Source organism: Trachinotus anak, unplaced genomic scaffold (assembly GCF_046630095.1).
Source record: "Trachinotus anak isolate AG129_WGS33_773 ecotype Australia unplaced genomic scaffold, CSIRO_AGI_Tana_v1 ptg000013l, whole genome shotgun sequence".
Taxonomy (NCBI): domain Eukaryota; kingdom Metazoa; phylum Chordata; class Actinopteri; order Carangiformes; family Carangidae; genus Trachinotus; species Trachinotus anak.
In genome coordinates, this window is record NW_027273864.1 from 30,123,945 (window position 1) to 30,147,500 (window position 23,556).

Sequence of the window (23,556 nt, forward strand, 5' to 3'; positions counted from 1 at the left end):
CTGGTGGACCTCCATGATGTGGTTGTGGATTTATAATCACCATCACTCTTCCCTACATTTCCCTTTTGTTTCACTCTCTTTCCCCTCTTTCTCCCTCTTCTTTCTCTCCTCAGCCCAGTACTGTTTCTGAACCAAGATCAAAAGCAGTAGTTGAACAGTTGTGTACAGACTCAGTCATGATTGATATGACCTCAGGGGGTTTCTGCAGTGCTCTTGTCACACAACATGTAACTGTGGAACTGTACATTTAAGGGTGGGAGATCTGATGATCTCTTATCATGGACGATCTTACTTTGTCATATGATCTGCTATTAATTATTATGAATTGTACAGATCGAGTCATTGAAAGCTGTTATATTTAGATATTTCATTTTAAAAGTTCAGTCGCTGCACCACATGTAGCAGTTCTCTACCAGAGCAGAACAAGAGCCACCGTCACCAGCTGCAGTCCAAAACGGTGGAGTGACAGTCCGTCTGCGGGACTAGAGACCTGCCAGCAGACGGAGAGACAGGAAGAGGGATGAGCCGGGGCAGAGACTGACGTTTCAAATTAAAGCACTTACATATACTCCATATGAGCTATGCTAGAAGTGTGATTTGATTGTGACACTGTTTGTCAACAAAAGACAGCATTGTGGGAATAGTGGCAAGCAGGCAAACAAGTCAACTTCCAGTCATGATTTTCAAATTAATACCAGAGTGGAAACTCGTTCAGTAGATTACAATTCTATCTCAAAAAGATCGTCATATGATCTTTTTTGCCTGATCGCCCACTTCTATGTACCTTTATGTTTTTGATTTTGACAACAGTGCCTGCGTTAGCTTCCACTGCACCGTTTACAGTGATGGGATTGTGTGATTTGTGCGACCTCCACTCTCTGCTCTCTGAGGAGCGTCAGTGTTGGTGGACTGAGTGAAACTCCACATCAAATAAGCTTCACATACTTCACCGAGATGCTGCAGACCAGGGTTTTGGATCTTGTGTCACAGCAGCAGTTCCTGAATTAGACACACACACACACACACACACACACACATCTGCAGTCTCTGTAGGTGCAGGGTAGCAATTATCTGCACTGAAAGACAAAAAATAGCCACATGCTGTTGAACCATCCTGAATTCTTCTTGTGTTCTGTTTCACTGAATGTATTTAAACATATGTCTGCACAGAATCAAATAAGAGCTGGAATAACAGAGCAGCGATGTGTTGTTTCTGTGGGGAGAGGTGCAGCAGCTCCTCTGGGTCCAGTTACTGTTGTTTACCTCTTCTTTAAATATTGATGTTGGTTTTAATGAAACTTTAATCTCTTCCTGGATGTTTTGGTTCCTTTTTAAATGTGTCTGTTGATTGTTCTACTATAATACACACTATTCAAATCTACACAACTTGTACAACTGTAGACTTTAACATGGTGATTGAAACCAAATTTAAATTAAATTTGAACTTGAGGGAATGTGTGTCATGTCTTGTCCTGCACTCTAAGGTTATGTTTTCTGTTTCCTGTCAGTTTGTGTTATTTCCTGTTTTATTTTGGCATGTCTAACCTTTCCCTCACATTTCAGATTTACACTTCCTCTCCTTGTGTGGTTCCTGCTCCTGTGATTGTCGACCACGCCCCTAATGTGTTGCACCTGAGCCCTGTTGTCTTCCACCTCCCAGTGTATTTAGTCTGCTTGCTCCCTGTTTTCTGTGTCAGTTCATTTTTGTTAGTGCAAGTGTTCCAGCAGTTCCTTCATGTTACTGTAGACCTGTTTTTTTCTGACTTTGAGTTTTGCCTTGGTCTTTTGGATTTGTTGCCTTCTTGGACTGATTTTACCTTCACCTGTGAGTCTTGCATTTAGGTCTTACACCTGTGAAAATGACAGTAGTTGTTGTGTAAAGTAAAACCCGTCCTCTTCTGTTTCATCTGCACACCTGACCAATCACTGTGTGAACCAGTCTCCAACCTGAACAACCATCAGCCCTCTGATACGACCCATAGGAGTGTCTCCTACAGCAGCGGGCACACTGGACCTTGGTTGTCATGGTTACAATGATAAACATGCAGACTGTACCAAGAGTAGCTTACCTACCTTCGTTGCCATGGTTACAATAATAATGGTAACTGCATGGTTAGGTTTAGGAAAAGATGGTGATTTGGGTTAAAATAAGTACTTCCTCAACATTAGACGACCTCTGTTGTCATGGTTACAATAATAACAACGAACGGTCATGGATAATAGAAACAACATAAACTGCTCCTGTCACATGGGAATCGAACACCGCTCTCCTGGGTCATATTCATCCATCCACCCCAACCTCCTCCTGACGTGGACTTTGTCGCTCTATAAACTACGTCACCGCACTTTTCCCTTTGCTCCTGTCATCATCACTACGACCACTAGATGTCGCCTAGCAACAGAACCTAACTGTGGGTCATAGTAACCTGCTGACAGACGACCTGTGGGCTCTTGGATTGTTACTTTTGTAAAGTCACTAAACCAGAGTGAATTCCCATGTCTGACAGCTGTGGCAGGTTCAGAAACTGCACTTCCTTTGAAGCACCAACACCTTCAGCTGAAAAAAATGAGCTCATCAAACTTTATGTGGAATTTTGCAGAGTTGCCCAACGTTGTCTTTTTCTCCGGTGAACGGGTCGCGGCTGCACAACACAGACACACTAACTTGCCAACAACCATTTCCCCCATTTCCTCTCTGTTTCTCTTTCTCTCTCCACTAATGTTTTTCCTTCCTGCTGTTGTGATTACAGGGAAAATGAGTCTGCATCCTTATAATGGAGATTAATAAACTGATATTAAAAACAGTATTACCATCATTTATCACTTTTCAGTTTTCCCTCCTCTTTCCTCTCGTCTCTGCTCTGCTTCCATTGTAATAATCAGCCCGATGAGTGAGTCTGTGACGGTGGAAGAAAGCTGATGACACATAGTGTTGTAGCAGACTTACAGTAAGTGCAGCAGTGCAGTCATATCCAAACCCATTAGATAATGGAGCTAATATAGTAATGGAGCAGATAACGCCATCCTCAGCTCAACTTCCTTTACACAACGTGGAATCTATAGATTTGATTCATTTCCTGGACGGAAGCACTCACTTTTAATTGGCTAGAAAGCTTCAACAATATTTCAGTGTTATTACAACTATTTAAAACATCTCATCATTTACAGAAGAAAGGCTGTTAACTCATCATCTTCACACAGTCCACAGTGTCTGGACCATTTCTCTTGTTGTTGTGTTGGCCTGATGCAGAACAAAAGCAGGACAAACACACAAACACACCACTGCTGTGGCTCCTACAGTACACAGCAGTGATGCCAGATATATGCAGATTATGTGCATGCAGATAGAAACAACTGCTCTTGGTCTAACAAGCTGTGTAATAAATGATCCGCTCATCCTGCAACAAGCTCCACTGCACGAAAAAATATTACTGCTGTCAAATATGGCTTTAATACATTCATCACGTGCAGCTACCACAGCTATGTGCAGGCTCTTCTTCTGTGGTGCTTATTGCTCAGTTTTAATGAGGAGCCCACGTCAGAAATCAACAGTCACATCTTCTGGATCTGGATTGTTTGGTTGTAAAATGTCCTGTTTAGCTAACAAGGTGTGAGATAAATGACACGTCTGTTTTTATATAGGTAGAAAATATTGCTGCTGTCATGGCGTTTGATGTAAAACTGTTGTCAGATGAAAAGCACACACCTGTTAAAAGTATGTTTTTAGGCACAGTAACATTGTGGCTTTAGGGTAGTTGAGGTTTTACTTTGGTATTCATCAGGCGTGGACCTCTAAATACACTGATTACTGACTATTTCTGAGTATGAGGTGTTGAATGGAAAATAAACAATATGCTTCAATATGCATTGTGCATAAAGCTGGTAAATAATGAAATAACTGAGTTGCTGTGATAGTAGTGTGTTGACTCTAACCAAGCAAGCAGAAATAAGAAATAACGTGGAGACAATAAATTTAGATCCATATGCAAAACAATTATTAAAACTAACAGGCGCTAAAAACTGAGTCTCTCCAGAGTCGGAAGGCAGCAAGAATCAGGAGTAATATCCACAGGCTAACAAGCTAACAGCAGCGGCCGAGGCAACCTGAGTCAATGGGTTTGATTGATTTTGAACTAAGCAGTCTCAGTGGTGAGCACTTACAGCTGTGGTCAGCCGCAAGATGAAAACATACTTCAGTCGGTGATTGCGTGTTTTTAAAACTTATTCTGAAGCTGCAGCTCACTCTTTCATCCCCGTGCAGAGTAGCCGTGGTGTTTCTGGTAAGAATCTTGGGATAGGTGTCACCTGGGAAATCAAGGATGCATTTCTCGGCTGCATTTGATGAAGCCTTTGAAATAAAACTACATTTAGTGCTAAGGAGGTCACATCAGGTGAAGTAATCACAGCACCTGTGTTGGACCATGGCTGTGTAAGAGCTTTAACATGGAGCAGCAAGGTCCTTGTAAGTTTAATGTCCCTGGAAGTGATATTATTAGAGCTCATTTATCATCAGTGTTCAGTAAACTTCCTGCTTGTCTGTACAAAAAACCTATAAAATATTCAGCTCATATAAAAAGATGAACTTGTTGTTTTGAAAGCAGAGTGATTAATAAATAATATTCCCTCTACTACAACACGTGTGCCTGGTTGAGGCTCAGTAAAGGATGAACATGTTCGCACAGTCACTGCTCCGTGGAGACAGACCGCTGGCGTCCATTAGTCTTCATCGTGTTGTCCCGGCCAATGAGAAACACCAACTGGTCTCTGCTGTGAGGAGTCGCTCCACTCGCTTGGACACTGATTTATTAATTAGTCTGGATAACAGGGAGGTTGTTATTACAGGAGACACCTACCTGTTTGTCAGTGTGTGTGTGAGTGTGTGGGTGTGAGAGTGTGTGTGTGTGTGTGTTTGTGCTCTACATGTGTGTCCAGTTCATCTGTGTTAGTCTTTGTGGTTAAGGTTAAGGGTCAAGAAAGAGCCAGTTAATGTGTGTGTCCTGCTGACAAGCCGCTGACTTAACTCTCACACAGAGATGTTAACACAAACCATCCAACACAATCTGGCTCAACAAACCCTCCAGACTGTGACAAATACGCTGCTCGCCCCCATTGACAGGGCGACATTGTTTCTCAGACTGTTACAAGTCACTGTCACACAAATGATTGATTGTCCCATTGTCTGATCTGCTTCAGTTAGACACAAAACAACTTTGTTAAATCTGCAATAACTGATTTTCTTTTCAGTCCTGAGCAGCAGAAACAAGACAACTTTGACGCAGCATCACCTTCAAGCTGAGTTGGTTAACTTGTTATCAAACAGCTTCTTGTTTCCACATCCAGCAGCAATGGGGCAATATGACAATGGTGCCATCAGGGAGGGGCGAGGGGGGGTCATGGGTCTTGGTTCATTAGTAGAAACTCCAAAGTCCCAAATGTGGATGCACCTACGTTGTCCAAGTGTAAGTGAAAGCAGCATTGGATGATGCAGCGACTGTTTGCCGCTATCATAGAGAGCAGCAGCAGAGAACTGAGGGGTTGAAGAGTTAATGGGTTAAAGCTGTGTTGAAAATATTCATCAGTGTACTGGTGACCTGTTCATCCAGTACAGAGTCTTCTGTAAACTAATAAACCCTGTACGTAAAAGATTTTATCAACATCTTTCACACATAATTTCAGAAATAATTTTATTCTTTCCACGGTGTAAACACCATTCGCTTTGACTTCAGACATCCAATATAAACTGCTTTTTACTTCTCTGCACGAATTGTCCCCTATTCACCTCAAACTGCCTTTCCTTTCCTTTCCTTTCATACATGCACCATTTTCTTTGGCCCTCTCTTGTCGTCTTTATCTTCATCTTATCAACATTCTTCCTGCAGATGACAGCAGTCTCGCCTCATGATGGACAGTTAACATTTCTGCCTGTTCTTATTCACATTGCTCCAAACAGCTGTCAGTGGGTCACAGCCTGAACTGCTGTAACCCCTGTCTTCATGATGTGTTCAGGTCACAGAAAGCAAGCGGACACTGAACAGCAGAACTTATTCTGCTGCAGGAAACTTCAGTGGCACCACACGATCTGACTCATTTATGTTGCTTAAATGTTTTAGTGGTAATTAATTTTATAAAACCTGACCCAGAAGAGAATCTAAAGGATGGCAGATTTGACTTGTTCCTTATTCAAACACTTTTACTTGATCCAATAATTGTAATGAGATATGTAGATACCCCATTTACACTCATACACTGGTCCTGCCTCTTGGCCAGATCAAGACGGTATCTGATAACACGGCTAATTATTGTCTCTGTTTCTGTAATGTGTCATTTAACATGATGAAAATATTAAAATGTGAGGAGCAGCAGAGAAAATGTGACTGACTGTGAACCAGCAGAAGATGTACACTGGTGCTCGGGCTGCTGCCACAGTCAGCTGCAGATCTGCACAGCAGTGAAAAGGCTCAATCATTCAACATTTACACTTAAATCCTCTCCACACATCATTTATTACTTTAAACTCAGACACATAAATGTGTGTAAATGTGTATTCTATTCTGCAAATGATCTCACAGACAACAGATTGATGATCAACGTTCTTCTTCTGTCGTCCTGGGCAGCTACCAGTGAGCTTCAGGCTCTGCTGATTGAACTGGAACCATGTGGGAAAACCTGTATGTCTGTGGCAAAGTGTGAATAAAATTATATTAAATCCAAATATGAGCTTATCTGGATATAAAACACTTGGACAGCTGCAAATTAAGTCTGACACCTCCTCTTTGATGAAGACCTGATATATTTATTATTATTATAAAAATATTACAAATTAATTCATTTAAATTTATATTAAGTCAATAAAGATGTCAAATTGCACTTTGCATGGGACTTTAATAAAGCATAATGATAAAGAGCACATGTTAACAGATCATGTGTTTTCCCTGCAGTCCTCAGTACTTGTGCACGTGTAAATTCATCTGTATTTCACTCTGCTCCACTGACTTTGGCTTCATCCATTATTAAATCCATATAAATCAGGCTGTCAGTAAATTCGTAATGTAAAGGCCTGAATGACGTTTTAACGACTGCGGGGGCTATTTTAGGGTCAGACTGGCCTAACAGGTATGCACCTTCATCACTCATCCTACGCTATTAATTATTCTTCATCTATACCCTTCCCTCCTTTTTTCCATTCTCACCTCTTGGCCCCTCCCCCCTCTGACAGAGTATTTTTAGATGCTGACATGGGACATAAATCTCACCATTTTTAAAATAGTGTAGAGAAAAACAGCCCTGTCTCAACTAAACAAATATGTATTTATTGTTCAAAAACTGCATGAAAAATATGAAAATTAAATATTATTTCTACCCACCACTAATTTAATTTGGTTACCTTCTTCTCAAAAGTTAAGTTAAGCAAGAAGTTAATTCTTGGACGATTCACTTACCAGCACAATGTCTCACAAAGGTTCACATCCAGAGTCCGAACCTGTGGTCACAGAAACACCAGCTCTCTGGTAAACGTCAGTGAAAGATGGCGGTTTAGGTGAAATGTAAATAAACAGATTGTGAACTTTTTCCTGTATTAAACCAGACCAGGATCTTTCTCTGACGTGAACCAGGATCTGTGAGGGTCTGAACAGGACCAGGAACCAGTTTCATGATGTGGCTGTTGAACTGCAACATCAGATATTTTGGTGGGAGACAAACATTTTACCTGTGAACATTTTACTGATGCGTTCAGTATGAAACATGTAAATCAGCTGCACGGTGACATGGCCACGCCCACGACGATGACACAAACTACAGATACCTGGTCTGCCTCAGAGATAATGACCTGCTGCTGCCACTAGAGGGCAGTAAATTACATCACGGATTCAAACATCAGATCCTTTAAAGCAGCAGTTCTCAAGGTTTTTCACATCACGGACCCCTCACTGACACAAATTAGACCATGGACCCCTGTTTGTCTCAGGGCCCCCATCTGATTAGATTTTAAATGTTTTGAAGATTTTAGATTTTTTTATGCTTTATTACATAACCAAAATAATTCATATTCTGTCATTGTGTTATTTATGGAGGGAATTATAATGAAAATACATTATTCTTCCCTTTGCTGGGGACCCCAGGAACCCTCTCACTCCACTTAAAGGACCACAGCTTTATGGGAGAGAAAGCTGTTCTGAGATCTGAGTCGTTCCGCTTCATTTCTATTTTTAACTTTACCTGTTTACTGATGTAAATGAACAACAGATCCTCTTGTTGCAGATGTTTCCTACAAAATGAATTTGCTGTTGCTGATTTTACTTATATATATATATAAACATAACTTCCAGGAGACAGGGTTGCTCGGTCTCGGTGTGAACCAGCTCAATTTGTCAGTGTGTAAAAGAAACAACCGAGCCAATCACAGCTTTGCTGGCGAGATTTTTATTATTATTTTGCCAGAATTAATTTGGAAATCGATTTATTTCTTTGACATGACGCAACATGACTAGTGTTAAAATAAATGAAAAACCATGTTGCAGCTTTTGTGTCAATAGAGAAGAGGAAACGTCGAAATAACCCCCTCCCACACAGACAAATGTTAACAGGAGACTGAAGCTGAGGATAAATGGCTGTGGATTGGAACAACAATGAGGTAAATATCACACAGTCGTGATGATGTTTTTCTCCAGCTCCCTTTGGTGTCAGCATTGTGTATTTTTTATGAAAACAGCTTGGAAGTTCAGGTGACACATGAATAACCACTCCAATTAAAAAATAACACAAAATCAAGTGTAAAAAGTGTTTTATGGTGGTGACTCCACGTTTGGCCACAGTGAGGTGGAGGTTTCCAGCAGAAGATGACGCAGGGAGAACAGACTGACGTACGGATGTGACGCTGTTCAGACTGAGCGGAGACAATAACACCATCAGCTCTGTCACAACATCCAGGCCTGTAGCTCTTTATTTTTAGATGAGGACGAACTTGCCAACAGGATGTTGTGATTGGAAGCTGCCATGACATTTGTCTGGACTTAAATCTTCTGCCATCAGCCTCTGATGCACACTGAACTGTGAATGTTTAAGCTCTATCTGAGGACACTCATTATTATTAATCTCTGAATATCTGTGACATACAGAGGACTAAATGAAGACACTGGAGAGATGACAGGAAGTGAGTCCACAGAGATGGAGAATGACATGAAGTAAACGTCTCTGGTTAAACAGGGTTTGTGCTTCATGGCTTCATGGTTTAGATCAGTGATTCCAAACCTTTTCCAACTCATGATCCACTTGAACACCTCACAAATGTTGGTGGCCCACATCCGACCCCAAATCCTGCAGGTACATACTGCACTCAGGATGCAGGTTTTGTGACGGCCCGGGGCCGTATGCGTTTTCCTGGCTGTCTTCTGTTGCAGGTGTTTGACCCACCCCTGTGCTTTCCTGCTTGGTCTGCTATGCCCTCTTCTCCTGCTTTGCTTGCATTGCCTGGCTTCCTGGTTCCTGGGAGACTCCGCCTACTTCAGACGGCTCAGTGACTGCACCTGTGAGGAAGAGCATAAAACCAGGCTTCCTCAGGCTCGTGTCTCTCTCTCCCTGGACAGCCGACCTCCTGACGTCTTTTCTGTTTGTGGTTTTTTTGTTTTTCACCCTACAACACAGATTTCAGACACACATTGCTTTCCTTGCATCCTACACCTGCACCACACACTGACATCTGATCCCACATCCCATAAACTTTGTTATTATTTTGAATTAAAAGAAATGTTGCTTTAACTCAAGCCTAACGTGTTTGACATCTTAGTTCTTATAGCTTAAATGAGCTGGTCGTAACAATATGTGAACAATGGCGCTTGTGTTGCAGTGCTTGTCTTTGTGTTGGTTAGTATATTCTGATCTTCATGAAGAAGCACACTGACAAATCAGAGTTGGATAAATGAAGAGCTGTGTCTGTAAGTTTCTGAAACCAATGATCCAGCGATGATTTCCACTTCCTGCAGCCTGACTGAGGACGACGGCCCGTGTGTTACACAGAGGCAGTGCTTCTGTTTCACTTCCCTGATAGTCTGGGTATCAAACCAACAACTTTTTAGTTACAGTCTCACTCTGATGCATGTGGTTGTCAACTTGAAATGGCCTTAATCTGGATTTATTCAAATCTAGATAAAAAACAGAGAGGAGCGTTCCATCAACTCTAATTTAGACTCTTGATTTGGTCAAAATCAAAATAAAACTAAAGCAGAGCACAGACCTCCATCAAGACCAGTGTCACACAACACAGGTGAAAACTAAACCTGCTTGATGGAGGTAATTCTGACATTTTACAATTTTTCTTTGCACAGTTTTTCCTCTTCCATCCTGTGGTTGGATCATATGCTGTGTGCACTTTACTGACATCATTAAATCATTTCCAGCCTGGAGTCTCAAGGAGAAGCTGCTGTGCACAACTGCAAGTGACCTGATGTCCTTTAAAAAAAGCCATAATATTTAATTATGTTCCATCAGTCATTTTGTCAGACTAGGTTCCTTTTTTAAAAAGTGTGTATCTCATTTCACAAGAAAACCTTTCAGTCGACCTCCCAGCTGTGAGGATGACTCACTACTAAACTACGACTGACACAGGACTGAACATCAAAATAAGCTCACTGGTCGGGTTAGTAAAGAGTCAACAATCCTTCACCTTGTGTGTTGTCTGCTGCAAAAAGCAGGAGCAGCTCTGATTATTCCGTCTGAGGGAGGGTTCATCAGGAAATCGTGTTTTCACTGCAGACTGTTGTCTGAACTGGGTCAGTGTCATCAAAGTCCATATGAATGTAACACACACACACACACACACACACACACACACACACATTTCTTCAGCTGCGTCCCCTCCAGGAGGAGAAGATGTTATTCATGTAGATGCGTCAGTGTGATTAATCTTCATGTAACAATGCAGATGAGCAGCACTGGTGGTTTGGTGTGAACCAACTGTATGTGAGTGTGAGATTGTGTGTGTGTGTGTGTGTGTGTGTGTGTGTATTTGCATAGTGACAGGCCTGGACAGCTGCAGCTGGTTTAGACCCCTCTAACTGTGACCCCCCCGTCCACACACTCAGGTAAACAGACATGTTCCTCTGTATGTTTTGGGCTCCGTCCTTCAGTTCAAATGAAGATAAATCTTAATTCTATTTCTGAATATTTCAGATTTCAGTGTCTCCAGCTCTGTGGCGACAGTTTGTGAAGATGTCCTGGTTCCAAAGCTCCATGTTCATTTTACCAGTTCAGTGTGAAAGAACTCGACTGAGCTGAAGTGAAATGCAGATTGGACGATTGACCCACCAGACCTCCAATCAGCCTGTGACTGACACAAAACGAAGATGAGTAGTTAGTAGGGTTGTGAACGATAAACCGATGCGACCGGATATTCGGTTCAACAAGTGAGAGATACGGCTGCATCAGATGCAGCCTCCTCAATCAATACGAATTATCAATGAATTCCTAGATGAATCAGTTATAGAGTCATGGATCGGGTATCGCGAGACTTTGAATCGGTTGGCGGCATCACACGTATGTATTATGTATTATAATACATCCATGCATTACACACGCGCCAGGTCTCTAAAACAACGCGAGAGCTGAGGCTGCCCGCGAAACACCGTAGCTGCCTAGCTGGTATTAGCATGAGTGATAAACAAGGGACGACCATGGATGTATTCTAAAACCTGGACACCACTCAGCCTCGCAGCAGCTGTTTCCAGTGGCCACTCGTGGTATTGCAGCGAAAAATCCCCCTGCGGCCCAAAAAGCATTTTCCCATAGACGGCAACAGTAAAAGAGAGGCCTGTAAAACTGTTAACAGGACTCCTTCAGCTGTGCACACAGCCCAATATCAATCTTTCTAATGTATATTTTTAAGCCATGGGGTTTTCATCTGTGTAAAAGTTTTTCAAAGCCCAGAAAAGTCTTTTTTCTCTGAGTGACGTCACCACTGTGTACGTGCACTCTATCCGCGGTCCTGCTGTGTCTCGGGAACGAGCATGGTTGCTAGGTTACTGCTATAGTGACGTCAGGACGAGAACAAGTTAGTGTGAAAAGTGAATAAACGGCACAAAGGCGAGTTTTCTTCTACACACATCAAGGTTCATTCATTTTGTGTTTTTTTTTGCCGCATTTATTCGTCACTTCTTTTTCAGGAATGTTGTTTTTAATCGATATATTCGCTGCATCACCGGATTCACTAAGACGCCGATATGATTTTTCATAGCTTCCTCTGTAACAGTTTCTTTAGGTATTTTAATTTAAGTCATTGAGCTTCTTTGTGATAGTTTCTGTGATGTGTGAGCAGCAGTGTCTCATCCTGACTGCAGGTCACCACCTGTCATCAGTCACAACCACCGCCTTTTTATTTTATAGATGAATGACCTTCACTGTGTCAGCGGGTTCAAATGATAACTGACTCCGACCTGTAACCTGGTTATCGTTCTTACACTGTATGGAATCGATTCGTATCGAATCAGTCTGTAATAAAAGGATATCGTTTTTGAATCAAATGGTAACCTGTGTATCTAGATACATATCGAATCGTTTATCACAGAGAGATGTGCAACCCTAGTAGTTAGTGAATCATGACCTGATTACTTATTGATTTGACCTATGACCTCTGTCAGATGTTTACTCTCACCTCTCTATCTCTCTGTACTTTGATCTGTTAAATGAACATGAAGATAAAACACTATTTGAAAATAAATGTAATAAATGTAAAATTTCCTTCAGTCAAGTAACATGTTGGAGCAGTTTAGAAACCGACCCTGAACGTTTCCTGTTGGCGGCGGCTGGACAGGACGAGGACGTCTGTGTCTCTGTGGTCCAACACTGACCTCCTGTGGCCATGGATGAGACAGCAACAGTGAATCTGCCTTCAGTGTTTCAATCAGCTTTTGTCTTGTTGTTTCAAAAATATATTTGTTTGGACTTTTTATTTTCTTCACTATTTTTCATTAATTTTTTTCTGATGGATCCGTGAGTCAGAGAAGAAAAAAAGTTTTATTGCTGAATCTGGTTCTGTTGGAGGTTTCTTCCTGTTAAAGTGAGTTTCTCCTCCTCACTGTCGCCAATAATGATGATAATAATAATAATAATAATAATAATGATCATAATGATAATGATAATAAAGGTCATGACCTTTCCCTCTAAAGTGTCTAGAGATAATGTACATTATGACTCGACGCTTCTCAAATAAAACTGAAAAAGTGAAATGAGAGTCAGCCACATGACTCAGAGCGACTGTGAGCTGAGACGAACTCTGCGGAGCTCAGACTGAGTGCAGGAGCTTCTGGAGGCCTGGAGTGGAGCAGCTGTGTGATTCGATGCAGTTACCATGTCCACCATGTTTTTTGTTTTTTAAGAAAGTCCTCATCTTTATTTTTTCACTGTAAATTCAGATGGGAATGATTTAGTAGAGCTGTGTATATGAGCTCTGACAGTTATTTGATCTTTATTGTTTAAAAATCGTTTTTTTTTTGTCATTTTGTGCCACTGATCAGCAGGCATCCCTGAACTTAGAACAACCATGTTTCCATGGTAACACCAGTAACACCTGCTGACCACTGTTGCCATGGAAACAGGTCTCTTAGTTCTAAACTGGCTTTGGGGAAATCTGAGATTTTGAGAGAGTTTGTCTGCGTCTTTGTGAATCTGTCCAGCTCAGGCTGCGTCTCACTGGGTCACTGGACCCACACTGACGCTGCTCCACCAGGACTGTTAGCCTGTTAGCTGTTCTACAGCTGGTGCTCAGGGTTAATGGAGGTCTTGGTGTGCAGCTTTGGGTTTGGACTCAGATTTCTCCTAAACTCGTCCCACAGTATCAGTGTTCAGTTCCTCTACTTTCACTCTGACACACACGTACTTACAGGCTAACACAGAGGCTACGTTACACTGCAACACACAGGTCTTCATAAAGCTTCACCAAAAGTCACAGATCTGATCTTCAGATGTCTTTATCAAGTGTCCTGCACTGACGCTTCATCATTCGCCAACACTGACAGATAAAAACTAACTCAGACATGTTGCAGTGATCAAACCTGACTTTATCAGTCTGTTGCATCAAGTTCTGACACTTTTCAAAAGAATTTCACTGTCACAGATGAGACAACATCTTGCATCCTGCCACGGCTCTCTAAAATAATATATATATATATATATATATATATATATATATATATATATATATATATATATATATATATATATATATATATATATATATTTTTTTTTTTTTCTTTTTTTCTTAAATGACGCCAATCTTCCAGTGACATTGAGTGATCATAAAGTAAAAACTCAAACTTTAACAGTAAATTCTCTTTTTTTACTAAAAGTTATATTTAATGAAGAATCAGTCAGGATTATTTTTGACTTTAGGCTCAAACACATCACGCATCAGTTTGTGGCATCGTCATGATTTTCATTCACTCTCCCTTCTTGTTCATGTCAGTGTTGCTCAGTGTGACAAGAAAAAAAAACACATATAAAAACATCACGTGTGAATGTAAAAATGTGTTATAATACCAGCCGTCCCTGGAGAACCAATATGTTATATATATGTTTTAACTTATATAATTAATGTACCATTTGTTTGGTTTTTTTACTTATTATTCTTGATCTTTTGGTCTTTGTCTCTGTTGTATTTGCGCCATGTGTTTGTATGTTTTTATGCTTATATCCCCCTGCTGTGTACCCAATTGCCACATTGAGGAAAAATTATTGATTGATGAAAATTCCCAATTTAAATGTATATGTTTTTATTTATATTGATAAAATGATGACACTGTTAGTGATTACTATGATTAGGGTTAAGGTGTTTATTACAGTCAATGACACAAACTGATTCCTCAGTTGGACGGTGACGTTAACTCCTGTCTTCCTGCTGTCGCCGCCATCCAGTGGCCGTCCCTCTGTCGCTGGAGCCTGCAGGATGTGATGATGGAGTGAGAGGAGGAGAAGAAGATGGACGCAGATGTTATCATCACAGTGTTATCATCACACCATCTACCACTTCAAGGCCCCTCGTGAACGTCTCAGCGACTGTGTGTTAAAACATGACCTATGTCTCACAGCTGCAGAACAAGCATGAAAACAAGAGTCTGCATGAAATATTTTTTTCACGTCAAGACATTTTAACTTTAAACGAGTAAAACTGCTGACAGTCTGACAGCGGCTGTGAGCCACGTGTCGGCTGCTGTGTGCAGCTGTTGCAGGGATCTCTTCCACCACAGAGCCACGCTGCAGCTGAGGGTGGAATGGGTAACACCACTGCTCTGCTCTGCCTCCTCTGACCACACACACACACACCCAGTATGGAGCACTGGGCTGGACTGGGAGAGGAGGCGCACACACACACACACACACACACACACACTCATATGCATTAAAGACAGAAACGACAACAAGGAAGAATAACACACACAGGAAAAAAGAGTGAATGAATGTAAAATATGTAAACACACATTTATTCTGTTTTATCTGTGGAGTCACATGAGGGTTTAAGATAAACTAATAAAAAACTGGACACAAACCCACAATGGAAATCAGACAGAAGTTGGTGCTTATGTCCAAATGATTAAAAAACAAACTTCACACAGGTAACAGATCATATATTAACATTAACCCAAGGTCATTATGTTATATTGAGTTTACTGTGACCTCCCGCCATTAAAGAGGCTTCGTTTCAACAGTTACTCTATTATCAACGTAGCTGCCAAATATATCCCTGATTTAGAAACTGATTCATCGTTTCGGCTCCAATAATGATTCACTTTGAGGTTGATGTTTGGAACTGAAAACTTTCAGCTTCAGTTTGTCCTTGAGCTGGAGGGAACGTGGCACCAGCAGGGACACAGAAACACATGCTGTTCAACCTCCACACACACACACACACACACACACACACACACACACACACACACACACACAGCCAATCTGACACCAGGAGGATTCAACTCTTTCATCTTCTCTCTGTTATCCCTCCTCGGAATAAAGCCGCAGGTTTATTCTCACTCTGATCTAATTTGTCTGAAGCTGTTTACCGTCCATGTGTGGTTCACAGCGCAGCCCCGTTCACCAGTATCGATTATTGAAAGGTTTATCAGCGTCTGAATAAGCGCTGCAGACTCTCACTGTTTCAACCTGCACTCACGGAGCCGCTGTCCCTGTAACTCGACAGCCTCACTGTACATACACTGTGCACCGTCTTCAGAAAATGACTCTGAAGTGACAGAAAAATATTAAAGTCTGGATTAAAACTATAAACTTACCGCCGGACAGTTCGCCGTGTGCTGCGCCGTGTGCAGGATGGAAAGCTCTGGAAACGGGAGCAGGGACGAGGAGGAGGAGAGTGGTACTTATCGACACGTACAGGGTTGCCAGGTTTGCAGTTCATCGTCCTCCGGGACACATCGGTTGGAGTGCAGTGGAAGAGGCACTCATTCTTCAAACTTAAGGAAAAGTACCAACAAAGCAAAAGAGATAAAGATGTGTCAACACAAATAAAAGTATTCAAACTCTTACAGAAGTATTATGATTAAGTAGCGTATCAAGTAAAAGCACGCGCGTGATTTATTACATCGTTAATACTGATGCAACATTGTGGAAATAGCATTTTATTGTTGTCCAGTGATTTCATTAAATTGTTTTCATAAAGATCATCATATGTTATTTTATGCAAAGTAACTAAACTATAGCTAAACCAAGTAAACTCATGAGGACTGCACCGGTGCAAACAGCACCTGAATATTCCTCTTTTTCTGATTGTTACTACCACTGCTGAGTACTGCTGATAGAGTTTTTAAATGATTCTTTTGGTAATTCTTTATATTTGAATTTCCGTTTTCCTATTACTTTTTTATTTTTAACATCCACTCTGGCAGAGTTCATTTCTCGTTTTTATTTATTTGTTTCATATTATAAATCATTACTTTTTATGCTTTGATTTCTATTTGAACTTCTATTTCGAAATTATTTAGATTGACCAGATATATTATTATTATTGGCCTACTACTTGTTACCTCTGTAAATTACAAATAATGAATATACGAGTTTCTGTATGTATTTTTTCATTGAAATGACTAGTTTGCACAGGTGGACAAACCTTTTCATCCATTACACTGAACATCTGATTGGTACCACAGGAGAACAGTGCAGTTCACGTCTTTTCTGCGGACCTGGCAACCTCCGCACGGCTCAGACAAGTGACGCAGACTCAAAAATCATGGCGGACGAAGTTGAGCAGGTCGGTGCATCTGTGTCCGGTTCTGCTGGTGTTTCAGCAGCTCAGGGCGCAAACGATCATTCAGAATCAGCGACGACACAGTTTTACTCGTGTGTGTGTGAGAGCGAGGTTCTGGTGTCGCTCTGTTCGTTGTTGCTGTGTTAACAGCCCACAGGGGCCTGGCAGACAAGCTAGCGCCATTAGCATGGTTAGCCTGCGACGCTACCGTTAAACGTGTTTGTTGACCGGTCTGCGATCCGGTTAAATTCAGTCTGAAAGAGATTAAAACTGTCCAGTGTAAGAAAGCGCAGAGCTGCTCAACTAAACTAAACGCGTTGGGCTTGTTTTTTGTAAAGCAGACTGCATGTTAGCCGACACCAACGTAAATGGTCAAAGATTAAATACATTGAATTAAAGAACTGAATTGACTTTTCTCCGCAGCTGCATCTCCTCGCAGTCTCATGCGTTAGGACTGAGTTAGTTGAATTAATTATAAAAGCTAAATATCAGCTGCACCGTGTTTAACATGGTGGTGCCTGTACAAGGAAACGATACAAGACTCCAAAACAACACAAAACCACAAAAACAGACTCTCAAAGATATATATATATATATATATATATATATATATATATATATATATATATATATATGTATATAATTGGAAAGAGGAAATTCAAATATAGATAATTACCTAAAGAATCATTTAAAAACTAAATCAAAACTGTTTCAGTCGATTAGCAGACGAACAGTTGTACCAGCAGTGGCGGTAATAATCAGAGACAGAGGAATATTCAGGTGTTGTTTGCATCAGCACAGTCCTTATTAGTTTACTATTTCTGTACCCCACCACATTTCAGAGGGAAGTTGTACTTTTTACTCCAGACAGCTATAGTTTTATATATATATATATATATATATATATATATATATATATATATATATATATGTGTGTGTGTGTGTGTGTGTGTCGGTGTCTGTGTGTGTCTGTGTGTGTCTGTGTGTGTGTCCGTCCTCAAAGTTAGATGCTGTGACACAAATTCACACCTCTCCTCCTCACTCTGCCGGAGGCTGAGTTTGCTTGGTTGATTTCACCAGCTGTGTGATCATATCAGAGTCAGATGTCACCAGATGAACGATCAGTTTACTAAAATATTACAAAGAGAAACGCAGTGAACCCTCATGTTTGAGAGGCAGGAAACTTTCACTGTTTTGTCTTTGAAATTGTTGTTGTTATTATTAAAATAGTTGGTAATTATTTTTCTGTTGGTCCATTAATCATTATCTCTTGCTCGTTGTTACGAGACCCAAAATTACAGAGATTATCAGTTATTTTTTGTTTACATTGGTTTTACTTTCTTTTATTTTGTATTTTTAATAAATAATCTTACACGTTTACTTTTCTTCTAAAACAACACAAACAAAGATATGTTCAGATGCTTTGATTAGGAAACTTTAATATTTTCATATATTTTTTAAGTCTTTAAGGACTTTGGAAATACATTTATAAAGATGAGCTAGAGGTGAGGTGAACACAGCCTAAGCTGTAACAGTGAGTATAAATCTGTAGTGTCGTAGGTCTAACTAACTTTGTTTACTTGTGCTGCAGCAACCCACCACCAACACAGTGGAGGAGCCTCTGGACCTGATCAGACTCAGTCTGGATGAGCGGATCTACGTCAAGATGAGGAACGACAGGGAGCTCCGCGGCCGACTGCACGTAAGCTGCACACACAGCGTCTCCCCACGCTACCTGAAACATCTCTGGAACACCCGACAGTGTGTCTGTGATTGTGTAGTAGGTTTCTATGTGTTGTGTCGTGGACCAGGATTCTAGAGCAGTCTCCAGAGAATTTCTCATAAAAACCACTTTTGTTGCCTCAGATGTATTTCTGCTGTTCCTCTCTTGCTAACTCTTGTTTGTGCTGTACTCTTCGTACTTGTGTGTTTGTTCCAGGCCTACGATCAGCACCTGAACATGATCCTGGGTGATGTGGAGGAGACTGTGACGACGGTGGAGATCGACGAGGAGACTTATGAAGAACTCTACAAGGTACAACCTGGAGCTGTTCTCCTTCTCTGAAACACTGTAGTTATGTCGGGAACACACTCCCTGTGTGGCGTGTGTGTGTTGGCTGAGGAACGTCTCGGTTGTCATGGTAACAGGTTAGAGCAGACACGGTGTCTGTGTCACACTTCCTGGCTGCGTCGCAGGATCTAGAATTCTGAGAGAGACGTCTCGCCCATGTTTCACGTGATGTATGGTTCTCAGTAAAAACATCTCTTGCTAGATAGATGAAACTGACACCTCTCATTATAGTTTCAGTGTCTCGGCTGAATACGAATGTGTCACACATGACAAAATATAAATATCATATTTTAACCGCGGTGGTCAGTGCTGTCATCTGACAGCAGGAAGTTTATGGGTTTGGCTGGGGTCTGTCTGTGTGGAGGTCACATGTCTGTGTGGGTTTCCTCCAGCTTCCTCCCACAGTCCAAACACATGCAGGTTAACTGGTGGCTCTATATTCCCCATAGGTGTGAATGGTTGTTTGTTTTTGTGTCAGCCTTGGGATAGACCTGTCCAGGTGTACCCCATCCTCACCCAGAGTCAGCTGGGCTTGGCCCCAGCCCCTCACAGCCCCGTAAGGATAAGTGGTATTGACGATGGATGGATATTTTTTACCATTTTAGGAACAGCATGTGGAGACAGAAGAGGCCACTTTCACTGTAGCTGATATTATGAGAAGTTAATGAAAGCAAATATTGGATTATTGATGGACAAACTCAGTGTAGGTGGCCAGAACTGGCAGATCAGTGACTCATCAGACACACAGGCTGCGTGAACACACACGAGAGAGCTACAGGGTTCAGGTTATCAGATCAGTGATGCACGCGCAAGGCAGGCAGCGTGTCTGGTGTGTAACACTGCTTTACTATCACTGTCCACTTCAGCATCCATTCATTTCCAAAGCAGCATTTTAAAAACATATTCTTCAGCACTTATTGATACATTATACAAAATACTTTGTGTTTGTGCGACCTTTTGATAACCACTGATAACCTGAATCCAAGAAAGTTGGTGAGAACTCGACATGAGTGGAAACAGGTTCTGGTCTTTAAAAGTAAAAATCTTGTTGTTGTGTTACTGTCCTGTGTTGTTGTACTGTTTTAGTAGAGTCTTGTAGTTGTGTCTGTGTAAAGATTAACCATGGTGTGTAGGTTAATGTGACACAGTTGCTTATCTTCCTGTCTGCAGTACAAAGTGCACAGACTTGTCAGACGTGTCCACTGATACTGATTTACTGCAATAAGCTGATATTTACTGATCTGTCCAGCTACACTGTGAGACACTTACAGCTGTGGAAAGTTGCTGCTCATGTTAATCTGTGTTCGTTCTTCAGATGCCACTCAGCATATATTCCACTCATATTTTTTTTGTCCCTTTAGTCGACCAAGAGGAACATCCCCATGCTGTTTGTCAGAGGAGACGGCGTGGTCCTCGTAGCTCCGCCTCTCAGGGTGGGCTAACCCCAACCATTTCCTGGTGTGTTGGTAACAGCTGGGAAATTTCTACCCCTGAGGAGGAGGGCGGAGCTGCAACGAGAGGCGTCGACACGACCCCTTATTTTATATTCACAACTCAGAAGGTCAGAAACCTGTAGGAGGATGTTTGTTTTGGACTAAGAAGACCTTTAATTCATTTTTTATTCGGGCATATTATGAATAGAAATTCAGGCCATTTGATTTGTGTTTCTCCAGATGTTTCATTTGACTTTGCTCAGTACAGTGGTGAATGAATCCCCTCAGTAAAATGCAGTCATCATTAAATCCCAGTGTCTTCAAGCACCAGACCGTGTCACTAATGTCTCATCATGGTTTCAATTAACTGAACTGACTCAGATTTGTGTGTGAGAACTTGTGTTAGCCTGGTTTGTGTAATTAAAAGATTACACAAGGCTTTAATGTGACTGTTCATTTTGACATTATCCATTAAGTGTTGGTTCAAAGCAGAGCTCAGTTACTCTAAACCTCCATCTGGAAGGTCTTTTAGTTCCTGTTGGTTTCAGTTTAATTTTTTTTAATATATATTTTTGTAGTGTTTTGCTCGATTTGTGAGTGTATCATGCTCAGAGGTGTAAACACTTGTCTGCATTTGGTTTTGGTAAACTTGAATAAAAAAAGCTGATTTGAAAAAAAAAAAGTGTTTTGAAATCTTCTGTTAAATCTCCTTGTCAATATTCATGTCAGTTACAGTCAGTTCAGTTCTATCTAATGCAAATGGGATGCTACTCTATTAATAGTAAATTTCAATGAATCACAATTTGATTTAATATTCTGCTTAGGAAAACAACTTGAAAACAGTCAATTGGATGTTTTCCACTACAATATAAAAAAACTCCATTCCAGGTAACAGTCATACAGTCACACCCTTATTTAAAGTACAAATGTTTTATTTTTCAAAATGTACCTAAAGTTTAAAATAAGGTATAATATTAACTATGGTGGTTTCTGAATTATCCCCTGATTTTTGTGGCCTGTTTATTGTGGAGGGGCCCTGTGTCAAACCTACTGATAAAACCTCAGTTATTTTAGTTTAAATTGTACTCAACTGGTGCATCCTCTGAATAATGTGTTTAATTCAATGGCTTTTGACTAAGTGACAGAAAACCTCGACTCAGTATTATTCCGTCAGAGGAGGCTGAAACTTTAGCCAGCAGGTACTCCAGCACTGCCTTTGGGTATTTGAATCTATAACAAAGCAATATTCACACTGTATGTTTTCTATGTGAACTCTTCATCTGTAATGTAGCTACTAACTGTAGCTGTCAGACATGATGGAGTATAAGGTAATTAATGTAGTTATAAAGTAGCATCAAAGGAAATTGTCGAGTAAAGAATAAAATACTTAAGAACTATATTTTAGTAGAATTCTTGTAAATGTTTTTAGGAAGTGTTCTGCACTCTTGTACTGCTGTCTTTTAACCACTAGATGGTAGCGTTGCCCTAATAAACCATCTACAGTTTCATGCTGTCAACCATGATGGTGATGATGAGGATGGTGGATCAGACCTGAATCTGAACGGGCTGCTGGCCTCCTCACACACTGACATCTCACTCCTGGTCCTCTGCAAAACTTAGTCAAACACTAGACCTTTTCAAGACTAAAGTCTCAGTGCTGCTTGCAATTTAACTTTCCCCATCAACCTTACAGTCATAGAGTAAGCACAACGTCCTACACACAGTATCATTTGTACTTTTACAACTGTATTAGTTGAACATGTGTCATTAAAAACATGTTGAGTACAGAACACACTGATGAGACTGAGGGAACATACTGTTCCAGGTAAAATACCTTTGAAATGTGACTGAGCAGCTTTACAGAAAACTGTTCTTGACCGCAGAAACCTCTGTTCCTACACATCCGCTGATACCTAAACAGGAATATAAACCTTTCTGCACATTAGCACTGTGGGACAGGAAGTTTTAATTGGACTGAAAGCAGCACACTGATGTGTACGGACAGTGACTGAGGATACATGCAAATCTTCACTAGTTCTTCATCTGTTTTTTTACTTTTTACTCCTACGCACAAACCCCCAGGAGGTTCTGTACTAGGAATATGAGGCTGCAACAATCACTGCACATTACCACTGAACAAAACTTCCTCCAAGGGACTAGAACTGTATCGTAATATGAGAAAGACAAGACCTTAATGCACTTTAATGAGGAGCTCAGTATCTTCCTGCCTCGAGATCTAAATGAGGCCTATTGTAGATGTTATTCACTCAGTCATAGACATTCAAAAAACAACTTTATGCAACACATATGAGTCTTTTCAAGCAAGAAGACAACTGTCAGTCAGCTGTTTCTCATTATCACACAGAGGCTTCACCGCTCCGCTTTTAGCCAATGATTTCACTGGGTTCTGTGGGCGAGCTTTCCTATCATCCAATGGTTATCTTAGATAAAGGGTATTTAAACCACCTTGCCTTAGTTGTCTCTGCCCTCTGCAGTCTATAGCCGTATCCCAATTCAGTGGCTGCATCCTTCGGAGGACACAGTCTACACAGGTTTGGCCCTTTGTGGCTGTTGTAGACTGCAAAGGCTGAACCGAAATCAGATTGTCTGGTCTGCAGAGGACCTCGGTTTAGCAGTTGTACTGTTTGCTGTTGAACTGAGCTGAAGCCCAATAAAGTGTAATCCTCAGGCTCACTGTTGGTGTTGTTTGCTTTCAATGCAGGAGTGCGATGAACCTTGTGATGGGCTCGGTTTAAAAACACAGGCTGTGTTGGTGGGGACAGCCTAGCCACACTGCAATCAATCATCTG

At 41.1% G+C, this 23,556-nt stretch overlaps 2 protein-coding genes and 1 long non-coding RNA gene across 5 annotated transcripts in view; 2 read left to right on the forward strand and 1 right to left on the reverse strand.

Moving 5' to 3' along the window:
• Positions 1-23,556, forward strand: part of rims4 (regulating synaptic membrane exocytosis 4) — a 163,065-nt gene that overhangs the window by 70,077 nt on the left and 69,432 nt on the right. The window lies entirely within an intron of this gene.
• Positions 14,291-20,715, reverse strand: LOC139630894 (uncharacterized). Of its 2 annotated transcripts, none has more exons than XR_011693237.1 (3): positions 20,583-20,715; positions 16,272-16,451; positions 14,291-14,925 (listed from the first exon to the last, which is right to left on the reverse strand). It is a non-coding gene; the product is annotated as an uncharacterized lncRNA (long non-coding RNA). The 2 variants fall into 2 exon arrangements; XR_011693236.1 differs by having other exon boundaries at positions 14,291-15,074.
• Positions 17,131-21,428, forward strand: lsm3 (LSM3 homolog, U6 small nuclear RNA and mRNA degradation associated). The gene is made up of 4 exons (XM_071494732.1): positions 17,131-17,245; positions 18,834-18,944; positions 19,182-19,277; positions 20,675-21,428. The coding sequence occupies exons 1-4, from the start codon at positions 17,225-17,227 to the stop codon at positions 20,753-20,755; spliced, it is 309 nt and encodes a 102-aa protein (XP_071350833.1). The 5' UTR covers positions 17,131-17,224; the 3' UTR covers positions 20,756-21,428.

Bases quoted from the DNA above. Each gene is read 5' to 3' on its own strand.
- lsm3 (XM_071494732.1), top strand. From the start codon at position 17,225: ATGGCGGACGAAGTTGAGCAG. The intron at 17,246-18,833 runs GTCGGTGCATCT...CTTGTGCTGCAG, and splicing joins TGGCGGACGAAGTTGAGCAG to CAACCCACCACCAACACAGT. The intron at 18,945-19,181 runs GTAAGCTGCACA...TGTTTGTTCCAG, and splicing joins AGCTCCGCGGCCGACTGCAC to GCCTACGATCAGCACCTGAA.